At 45.1% G+C, this 11,506-nt stretch overlaps 1 protein-coding gene across 1 annotated transcript; it reads left to right on the top strand.

Moving 5' to 3' along the window:
• Positions 1-7,972: 7,972 nt before the first annotated feature.
• LOC135232743 (cytochrome P450 2A13-like) lies at positions 7,973-10,510 on the top strand. Its single transcript, XM_064293488.1, has 4 exons — positions 7,973-8,221; positions 9,022-9,209; positions 9,648-9,789; positions 10,329-10,510. Exons 1-4 carry the CDS (start codon positions 8,125-8,127, stop codon positions 10,508-10,510), a joined length of 609 nt encoding a protein of 202 aa, XP_064149558.1. The 5' UTR covers positions 7,973-8,124.
• Positions 10,511-11,506: the final 996 nt, after the last annotated feature.

The raw sequence follows: 11,506 nt of genomic DNA, 5'->3' as shown, positions 1-11,506 counted from the left end.
AACACAAAATACTTAAAACACATTTATCATATTTGGTCTTTAGGTAAATAATACAATGTCTTAAAATTGCTGAAATATACCATTCTGGGCTGTTTCATTCCACTAAGAAAATACAGGTTGTTCCCTCTCTCTAAAAAAAAAAGAATGCCAAAATAACTATATTTAAATAATGTGATGATGTATTGTCTTAGTTATCTAGTGCTGCTGTAACAGAAATACCACAAGTGGATGGCTTCAACAAACATAAGTTTATTCTCTCACAGTCTAGGAGGCTACAAATCCAAATATAGGGTTTCAGCTCCAGGGGAATTCCTTTTCTCTCTGTCAGCCCTGGAGGAAAGTTCTTGTCATCAATCTTCCCCCAGACTAGGAGCTTCTCAGCGGAGGAACCCTGGATTCAAAGGGCGAGCTATTCTCCTGGCTCTTGTTTCTTGATGGTATGAAGTTTCCCTGTCTCTCTGCTGGATTCTCTCTTTTATATCTCAAAAGAGATTGGTTTAAGATACAAGCTAATCTTGTAGATTGAGTCCTGCCTCATTAATATAACTGTCGCTAATCCCACATCACTAATATCATGGAGATAGGATTTACAATACATAGAAAAATCACATCAGATGACAAAATGGTGGACAATCATACAATACCGGGAATCATGGTCTAGTCAAGTTGACAGATTTTTTGGGGAGCACGATTCAATCCATGACAATGATATTAAAAAATTTACAATAAGGCCAAAGCCCTCTCTGTGTGCTCCTTGTGTTGTGTGCGTTTCATATGTGAACTCCAATTAAAAGAAACAAAAAGAAGATTGCCATTTGGGGCAAGGTCATAGATTTCAGGCACATTTGTAGGCATAAGCCAGGTTTTTCCTGAGAGTTTTGGGTTAGACTGGGGGTAGAAAATAGAAAGTTGGTTGATGAGGTTAGCCGAGTGAGCAGGGAGATGTAGCTGTCAAATAGCTCTGTTCTGCTCCTTCCATCTTACATGTCGTTAGGGACTGAATTATATCCCCCCAAAATATCTGTTAATTTGGCTAGGTCATGATTCCTAGTATATGATTGTCTACCATTTTGTCATCTGATGTGATTTCCCTATGTGTTATAAGTCTTATCACTATGATGAAATGACGTGGATTAGTGGCAGCTATATTGATATTGATGAAATCTACAAGATTGTTCTTGTTGTTAGGTGCCGTCAAGTCGGTTCCAACTCTTAGCAACCCTATGGACAACAGAACGAAACACTGCCCGATCCTGCGCCATCCTTACAATCGTTGTTATGCTTGAGCTCATCGTTGTAGCCACTGTGTCAATCCACCTCGTTGAGGGTCTTCCTCTTTTCCCCTGTCCCTGTACTTTGTCAAGCATGATGTCCTTCTCCAGGAATTGAACCCTCCTGACAACATGTCCAAAGTATGTAAGATGCAGTCTCGCCATCCTTGCTTCTAAGGAGCATTCTGGTTGTACTTCCTCCAAGAGAGATTTGTTCCTTCTTTTGGCAGTCCATGGTATATTCAATATTCTTCGCCAACACCACAATTCAAAGGCACCAAACCTTCTTCGGTCTTCCTTATTCATTGTCCAGCTTTCACATGCATATGATGCAATTGAAAATACCATGGCTTGGGTCAGGCGCACCTTAGTCTTCAAGGTGACATCTTTGCCCTTCAACTCTTTGAAGAGGTCCTTTGCAGCAGATTTACCCAATGCAATGCATAGTTTGATTTCTTGACTGCTACTTCCATGGCTGTTGATTGTGGATTCAAGTAAAATGAAATCCTTGACAACTTCAATCTTTTCTCCATTTGTCATGTTGTTGCTCACTGGTCCAGTTGTGAGGATTTTTGTTTTCTTTATGTTGAGGTGCAATCCATACTGAAGGCTGTGGTTTTTGATCTTCATTAGTAAGTGCTTCAAGTCCTTTTCATTTTCAGCAAGCAAGGTTGTGTCATCTGCATAACACAGGTTGTTAATGAGTCTTCCTCCAATCCTGATGCCCTGTTCTTCTTCATAAATCCAGCTTCTTGGATTATTTGCTTAGCATACAGATTGAATAAGTACGGTGAAAGGACACAGCAGTGACGCACACGTTTCCTGACTTTAAGCCATGCAATATCCCCTTGTTCTGTCCGAACAACTGCCTCTTGATCTAGGTAAAGGTTCCTCATGAGCATAATTAGGTGTTCTGGAATTCCCATTCTTCGCAATGTTATCCATAATTTGTATTGATCCACGCAGTCAAATGTCTTTGCATAGTCAATAAAACACAGGTAAACATCCTTCTGGTATTCTCTGCTTTCAGCCAGGGTCCATCTGACGTCAGCAATGATATCCCTGGTTCCATGTCCTCTTCCGAAACCAGCCTGAATTTCTGGCAGTTCCCTGTTGATACACTGCTGCAGCCGTTTTTGAATGATCCTTAGCAAAATTTTGCTTGTGTGTGATATTAATGACATTGTTCTATAATTTCCACATTCAGTTGGATCAACTTTCTTGGGAATAGGCATAAATATGGATCTCTTCCAGTCAGTTGGCCAGGAAGCTGTCTTCCATATTTCTTGGCATAGACAAGTGAGCACCTCCAGCACCGCATCTGTTTGTTGAAACATCTCAATTGATATTTCATCAATTCCTGGAGCCTTGTTTTTTGCCAATGTCTTCAGTGCAGCTTGGACTTCTTCCTTCAGTACCATCGGTTCCTGATCATATCCCACCTCTTGAAATGGTTGAACATCGACTAATTCATTTTGGTATAACGACTCTGTGTATTCCTTCCATCTTCTTTTGATGCTTCCTGCATCTTTTAATATTTTCCCCATAGAATCCTTCAGTATTGCAACTCGAGGCTTGAAATTTTTCTTCAGTTCTTTCAGCTTGAGAAACACCGAGTGTGTTCTTCCCTTTTGGTTTTCCATCTCCAGCTCTTTGCACATGTCATTATAATACTTTACTTTGTCTTCTCGAGAGGTCCTTTGAAATCTTCTGTTCAGGTCTTTTACTTCATCAATTCTTTGTTTTGCTTTAGCTGTTCGACATTTGAGAGCAAGTTTCAGAGTCTCCTCTAGCATCCGTCTTGGTATTTTCTTTCTTTCCCATCTTTTCAATGACCTCTTGCTTTCTTCATCTATGATGTCCTTGATGTCATTCCACAACTCGTCTGGTCTTTGGTTACTAGTGTTCGATGCATCAAATCTATTCTTCAGATGGTCTCTAAATTCAGGTGCGATATACTCAAGGTTATACTTTGGCTCTCGTGGACTTGCTTTGATTTACTTCCGTTTCAGCTTGAACTGGCATATGAACACCTGATGGTTTGTTCCACAGTCAGCCCCTGGCCTTGTTTTGACTGATGCTATTGAGCTTTTCCATTGTCTCTTTGCACAGATGTAGTCAATTTGATCCCCATGTGTTCCATCGGGCAAGGTCCATGTGTATAGTCAGGGTTTATGTTGGTGAGATAAGGTATTTGCAATGAAGAAGTCGTTGGTCTTGCAAAATTCTATCATTCGATCTCTGGCATTGTTTCTATCACCAAGCCCTATTTTCCAACTACTGATTCTTCTTCTTTGTTTCCAACTTTTGCACTCCAATCACCAATAATTATCAATGCATCTTGATTGCATGTTCGATCAATTTCAGACTGCAGCAGCTGACAAAAATCTTCTATTTCTTCATCTTTGTCCTTAGTGGTTGGCGTGTAAATTTGAATAATAGTCGTATTAACTGGTCTTCCTTGTAGGCGTATGGATATTATCCTATCACTGATAGTGTTGTACTTCAGGATAGATCTTGAAGTGTTCTTTTTGATGATGAATGCAACACCATTCCTCTTCAAGATGTCATTCCCAGCATAGTAGACTATGTGATTGTCCAATTCAAAATGGTCAATACATTCCATTTCAGCTCTCTAATGCGTAGCATACTGATATTTATGCGTTCCATTTCATTTTTGACCATTCCCAATTTTCCTAGATTCATACTTCGTACATTCCAGATTCCTATTATTGATGGGTGTTTGCAGCTGTTTCTTCTCATTTTGAGTTGTACCACATCAGCAAATGAAGGTCCTGAAAGCTTTACTCCATCGGCGTCATTAAGGTAGACTCTACTTTGAGGAGATAATGTCTAAGCCAATATACTTTGAGATATAAAAGAGAGGGGTGAGCAGAGAGACATGGGGACCTCTTACCACCAAGAAAGCAGCTTCGGGAGCAAAGCACGTCCTTTGTGTCTGAGGCTTGTGCACTGAGGTGCTCCCAGACCAAGGGAAGACTGAGGAAAATAACCTTCCTCCTGAGCTGACAGAGAGAGAAGACTTCCCCTGGGGCCGATGCCCTAAATTTGGACTTCTAGCCTACTGGACTGTGAGAGAATAAATTTCTCTTTGTTAAGGCCATCCTGTTGTGGTATTTCTGTTATAACTAAGACACATGTCCAGGTCTTTGCTAGTGTGGGTATCTTTGACTCCTACCTGGTGAAGTCATCCTGTAAAACCCAGTTCAAGCAACATCTCCTCTACGGAGCCTTCTCAATCCCCAACCGTAAGCAGTAATAATAATTAATAAGATCAGTGAGGACTTAATTTATTTGGGCCTGCTCTCCCACTAGTCCCAGAAATCCCTAAGAATGAGGACTGTGCTTAGTTCACCAACATGTCCAAAGCTACACTCATCTTCTATATCTCCTATTTCAAACTTGCTCCTTGTCTCTGTCTCTAAATCAGTAAGTGACACTACTATCTATCCCCTATGCTGGACTCCACCCTAACACTTACCCCTGCACAACCAACATAACCTAAGCAACAATTACTGTTTCCTTCCATCTCTGTCTCCAATTCATCCCTTCCTCCCATCCTCATGGCTCTGATCCAGTCAAGGCCCATCCTCTCTCACCTGGATTCCTGTATTAACCATCCCCTCGTCCCTCAACTTCTAGTCTCTTTACCTCGAAAAATCAGAAGTCTTTCTGAAACACAACTTTTGTTCTCCTACTTAAAACCCTTCTGTGGCTCCCCACTGCCCTCAGGACAAAGTCCAGGCTCCTTACCAAATCACATAAGGCTCTGTAAGGAGAATCAAGATCAACAGCCCAAGGCTGATTCCTAGGAGGCAGAGGTCAGGCATGCTTCCTCTCTCCACCATCTTTACCAATTCTGACACCAACTGTCCCTTCCACGGTGCTCTATCATTGGATTCGATAAATCATTGCAATGGCTACACAGAACTCACACAAAATACTGTTATGGGGTTCATGAGGAAAGTAGCAGGTTACAATTCAGGTTCAGGAATGCTTAAGATGCAGTTTTTCCATCAGGACAGCTTCCTCCCAGCTGTGCTTGCAGGCATGTTTCTCTGGCCCTCAGCCTCTGCCCTGCTTAGGCAAGTGTTACAAAGCTCTTTTAGCTCTGCTGATAAGTGCCCAGAAGCACCCCACTCTGTCAACAAGGCTCTTGCTGAAAGACAGCTTCCTCATTCTGTGGCTAGGAAGCCCACCATGCCATCTCCTGCCATTGTTTCTCTGCCACTGTTCCTCAAGGGCTCTCTCTCTTTGTTTCCTGATCCTAGGAGCTTCTCAGCATAGGGGTTCTGGGTCCAAAGGGCATGCTCTCCACTCCTGCCTGTTCTTTCTCAGTGGTGGTGGGATCCTCTCTCTCTGCTCTGGAATTGGCTCTCTTTTAAGACAAACCTGAGCAATTCCCTTGGTGGGCCACAATTGCCTTATTTGCACAGTCCCACACAATCAGTTGGGTGGAAGTTACAAGACCATGGCTAGAAAGGCCACAGAAAAGCAATCCATAGCACCACACTATCCATGAAAAATTCCTGCTTTGCCCTCACGTGGTCTTCCCTGAACCCCTCCCCCCAGGTTGAGTCAGGTGCCATTTCTGAGCTCCCACATGTCCCATGGGAACCTCCCCCATCCTGGCCCCAACCCCTCTGCCTGTGCTTTCCCTGTCTCAGCCCTAACGCCTCTGCCTATGCCTCTCCTTTTCAGCACTGTCCATTCTGAGCTTCCACTGTCTCATAGGGGTCTGTTTTCCCTGCGGAGTGAGAGCTGCCTGAGGGCAGGGCCCAGGGCTGGCATGGAGCTGCAGGTTTAGTGAACGCTGGCTGAGTCACTCTGTGAAATTTGCTGAATTTCTTAGGAGTTTGGGGTGACACTGTGGGAAAGAGAACATTCTTCAGGGATATTTGAATTATTCAGTGAGAAGTAACTGGCCTGAAGAATGCTTTCATAACACACGTGTCCCATGGAGGCTGTTCCTACTTAGTTTTGATCCTTGAACACGAAGGAACTGTGTGTTTTCTGAGAAGGGAAATGGAGCTGGGCCAGGGCTACATTTGAATCCAAACACATGGAAGCTCATGGGTGTGCAACGTGGACTCAAATGCCTACACTCATACACTAGAATGCCACATAGAAACATCCACACACTCATATGTATCACCCAGTGGTACACGCGCACACACAGATGTCATTATGCAGTCAGACATCAGCCTGGACACAGAAACACACAAGTAAACATCCCTCAATGGGCATGTGTACGCTCATGCTCCACACACACTGAAAGATGCAGAGATTGATGTGCACTCAGGTACACGGGCATGGACACACACAGTCATAAACATATGTACGTGTAGACAAGCTGATATGGATACTCACTTACCATGCACACACCACAAACACAGGTATATACATAAATTCATACAGCAATACAGTCACACTGAAACACATGTGCACACAAACATACACAGACACCCAAATGGCACACACAGGCACATGTATGAATAAAGATAAACATGACAGAGGCATCTAGAGAACCCACCAGAAGAAATGAAAAATCATAAAGAGACCCAGAAGCACATGAGGAGGTGGAGAGACAGGCTGACATTCAGGGAAACAGAGAGAGAGAAAAAAAGACAAAGTCAAGGACAAGGGAAGAGAGACTGAGAAAGACAGATGTACAAAGTCCTATGCAGGGCTCACTGTACGTCCAAAACAACCTGAGAGCCTAAACTCCACCTGCCCATTCTCCAAACCCCAAACAAACAAAAACCTGTTGCCATTGTCGAGTCCAACTCATGGCAACCCCATGTGTTACAGTGTAGAACTGCTCCATAGGGTTTCCTTGGCCGTAATCTCTATAGAAGCAGGTTGCCAGGTCTTTTTTTCTGAGGTGTCGCTGGGTAGGTTCAAACTGTCAACTATTTAATCAGAAGTCGAATGCAAACCATTTCCCCACCCAGGGGCCTTCACCAATTCTCCATATACTGCCTGATTCACACCACTCCTCCAGAAAGGTTCCCAGAAGATCAATTTCCTATTTACAGCTCCATGGGATAAGGCTTATCTGTGCTGAGGAAGGTATAGATAGAGAATTTCCCCCAAACTCTCTCTCTACCTTTTTTGTTTTCCAAAGTTTTGGGAACTTTAGGCCAGAGAATGTAAAAGCCAGGAATTTAGAGAGTCTCTCCTCCATCTCCTTCATCCTACAGGTTAATAATAAGAACAGCTAACACTTACTGAGCACCTATGACCCCCTAAGTACTTTTCATGCAGAAACCATTCACTCCTCACCAAAAACACCCAAAAGGCAGGTGTTGTCTTTGGCCCCATATGGCTCACCCCATAAGGCTCAAAGACATGAAGTTATCTATTCCAGATCACACTTCAAGGAAGGGGTAAGGCTCGGACTGCAATCCATGCTTAACTTTGTTCTTAACCACCATACAGTCCCTTCAGAAAGGGAAATGGAAGCCCAGCAAGGGGAAGCAATTTGCCTGGGTTCACCACTAGGTCACGCTGGGAGACCATCCCCGAGTCACCACCCTTGGCATGTGTCCTGCCTCAGGAGGTAAGGCACATGATTTCAGACACTGCCCTCTTGTTCCCTATTCATTGACAAGGCCAAAGTAGCATAACCTCTCTGTCTCCAAGTACCTTCGTGCTTTGATTTTCTACAATCTGACCATTCTGCCCATCGCCCAGCTCATGGCAGCCTACCCAAACCCTCAGTACCCTTCCTGGCACCAACCTCTTTGAGAAACAAACTCCCCAAATTTCCACCACCCTCCTTTTCAACAAACAAGGGGGAACAAGAGGGGCCGAGGCTGGTGATCAGGTGATGACCACGCTGGCCCTCTTCTTTGCCGGCACAGAAACCATCAGCACGACCCTGCGCTGGGGCTTCCTGCTGCTCATGAAGCACCCAGATGTGCAGAGTGAGGCTGAAGGGATCTTTAGCTCGGACTCAAAAATTCTCTGAGTCCGCTACACTGCCTCCCATCTCTCTCATATTCCTGAACCCTCAGACACTCCGTTACTCAGAAAATAAAAAAAACTGGTGGCCGTCGAGTTGATTCCGACTCATAGAGACCCTATAGGACGGGGGTAGAACTGCCCTATAGGGTTTCCAAGGAACACCTGGTGGATTCGAATTGCTGACGTTTTGGATAGCACCTGAGCTCTTAACCACTGCACCTCCAGGGATCCTACTACCCAGAAAAGAGGGTTCTATTCAGCTGATAGGCACCAGCTGACTTTCAAATATTGAAATACTGAAAATGTATGAACTGCTAGCTCCTGTGCTAAGCCCACTGAGTACCCACTGCCTGCTACTCCAAACCATCCCCAGATCCCTTGCACCGCCTCTACGATTCTGGCAGAAACGGGCTCACAGACCCCTGTTCCAACCACGTGGATGGTCTACATCCATGTCAAAGGTAGCCTGGGTATCACAAGTGGTTAAGGGTTTAACTAATAGCTGAGAGGGTGGTGATTTGCACCCACCCAGGGGCACCTCTGAAGATAGGCCTGGTGATCTCCTTCCGAAAGGTCACGGCCTTGAAAATCCCATGCGGCAGTTCTACTCTGCACATACGTGGTCACCATGAGTGGGAATCGACTCAACAGCAAGTAACAATACGAACAGCACCCATGTCATACCAGTTTTAAAAATTTTCATGATTGTCTTTGTCCTGAGACCTTTAGATACCTAAATACATCCTCCCTGTTCCTGCAGCCAAGGTGCATGAGGAGATTGACCAAGTGATTGGCAAGAGCCGTCAGCCCAAGTTTGAGGACCGGGCCAAGATGCCCTACACCGAGGCAGTGATCCACGAGATCCAGAGATTTACAGACATGTTCCCCATGGGGTTGCCCCACAGGGTCACCAAGGACACCAAGTTTCGGGACTTCTTCATCCCCAAGGTGCTGCTCTGCCCAACCTTCCAAACTTGTGACCCCTGTACCCTTAGAAAATTTCCAGCCCATGTCCACTCCCTCAATCAAAGAATTTCCCAGCCACCTTCAACCTTCCTGCTCGGGGACTCTAATCCCTGTATCTCCCTCAAACTTCCTGCCTTGGGAGACACGAACATATGTCCCTTAAACCTCCTGCCTCAGAAGATACAGACTCCATGTCCCCAAACCTCCTGTCTTAGGAGACACAAACCACATGTGCCCCCAACATTCTGTCTCAGGGGACACAAAACTCATAATCCCCAGAGCTTTTTGGAGGATGCTGGCTTCCATGTCCTCATTTCCCATCACCTTGGGCCCCCTAATTCTCCTTCTGACTCCCATGTGCTTTCAGCATGCCCACACACCACTCACCCTTATCAAATCCCCTTTTCTCCTCCCCACCAGGGCACCGAAGCATTCCCTATGTTGGGCTCCGTGCTGAGAGACACCAAGTTCTTCTCCAACCCCCAAGATTTCAACCCCCAGCACTTCCTGGATGAGAGAGGGCAATTTAAGAAGAACGATGCCTTTCTGCCCTTCTCCATTGGTAAGAGACCATGGGCTGCTGCCAGACCACCCCACATACCACCAGGGACCTCCCTCATCTCGGTCAGTTCCTCTGAGGTGTAGCTTAGTATCTTTCTCCAGCTCAGAAATCTCTCTTAGAAACTACTCTCAAGCCACCCAGTTGCAACCTCCATTAATACCAAGCACCGGCACTCAGGCAAAAACGAAGGGGTGATCATACCATTTCAGAGGTGGGGAAATCAAGGCCCACAGAGAGTCAGAAATTTGTCTAAGGTAACACAACAAAGACTCCAGATTCCTAATAAGGAGATGCCAGTATAGCAGCCATATTTGGGAGGAAGCAGCATCTCATGTTCCCATTGCTATAGGCTGGCAGGGATCACCCCCATCTCATCTACGGGGAAAGCGAGGCTCAGAGAGGATTACAGTCTTCCCTGAAAGTCTCTCAGGCCACAATATCCAGCCCTTCCTCCCTGGGAGAATGAACCTAGGACTTGGTAGTGGGGTGAGGTGGCAGTGAGTCGCCTCACCTCCGGCCCTCCCACCTCACCTCTCCAGGAAAACGGTACTGTTTCGGGGAAGGCCTGGCCAGAATGGAGCTCTTTGTCTTCCTTACCACCATCTTGCAGAATTTCCACTTCAAGTCCCCACAGTTGCCCAAGGACATCGATATGTCTCCCAAACATGTGGGCTTTGCCACCATCCCACGAACCTACACCATGAGCTTCTTGCCCCACTGAGTAAGTGCTAAGACAGGGCCGGGCTAGTGGATTGGACAAGTGGGGAGAGGGAGGGTCTAGTGGGCAGAGCTAATGGGTGGGTAATGTTTAATGGGGGCTGAGGGAAAAGGAAGGGGGAATGTGAATAAGAAGACAAGAAGAAACATGATGAGGTCTGTGTGTTCATTTGCAAGAGACAGATCCTTCAGAGGTGGGATGGGAGGTAGGAAAACCTCACAGCTACACTGTGAATAAAAGTGATAATAAACTCAACTCAGTGCCATCGAGTCGATTCCAACTATTAAGCCTGAATATGTCTGTCAGTTTGTGGTACTGTGGGGGCTTTCGTGTTGCTGTGATGCTGGAAACTATGTCACCGGTATTCACATACCAGCAGGGTCACCCATAGAGGACAGGTTTCAGCTGAGCTTTGAGACTAAGAAGAAGGACCTGGCGGGCCACTGAAAAGTATTAGCTAGTGAAAAACTTATGAGGAGCAGTGGAACATTGTCTGAAATAGTCCTGGAAGATGAGCCCCCAGGTTGGAAGACACTCAGAAAACGACTGGGGAAGAGCTGCCTTCTCAAAGTAGAGTCGACCTTAATGACGTGGATGGAGTAAAGATTTCAGGACCTTCATTTGCTGATGTGGCATGACTCAAAATGAGAAGAAACAGCTGCAAATATCCATTAACAATTGGAACAAGGAATGTATGAAGTATGAACCTAGGAAAATTGGAAATCGTCAAAAATAAAATGGAATGCATAAACATCAATATGCTACACATTAGTGAGCTGAAATGGACTGGTATTGGCCATTTTGAGTCAGTCAATCAAATAGTGTACTGTGCTTGGAATGACAACTTGAAGAGGAATGGTGTTGCACTCATCATCAAAAAGAATATTTCAAGATCCATCCGGAAGTACAACACTGTTGGTGATAGCATAATATCCATACACCTACAAGGAAGACCAGTTAATACGGCTATTATTCAAATTTACTCACCAACCACTAAAG

Source organism: Loxodonta africana, chromosome 11, assembly GCF_030014295.1.
Source record: "Loxodonta africana isolate mLoxAfr1 chromosome 11, mLoxAfr1.hap2, whole genome shotgun sequence".
Classification (NCBI taxonomy): domain Eukaryota; kingdom Metazoa; phylum Chordata; class Mammalia; order Proboscidea; family Elephantidae; genus Loxodonta; species Loxodonta africana.
Note: the sequence above shows the minus strand (reverse complement) of the source record. Positions and strands in the feature narration are given on the sequence as shown.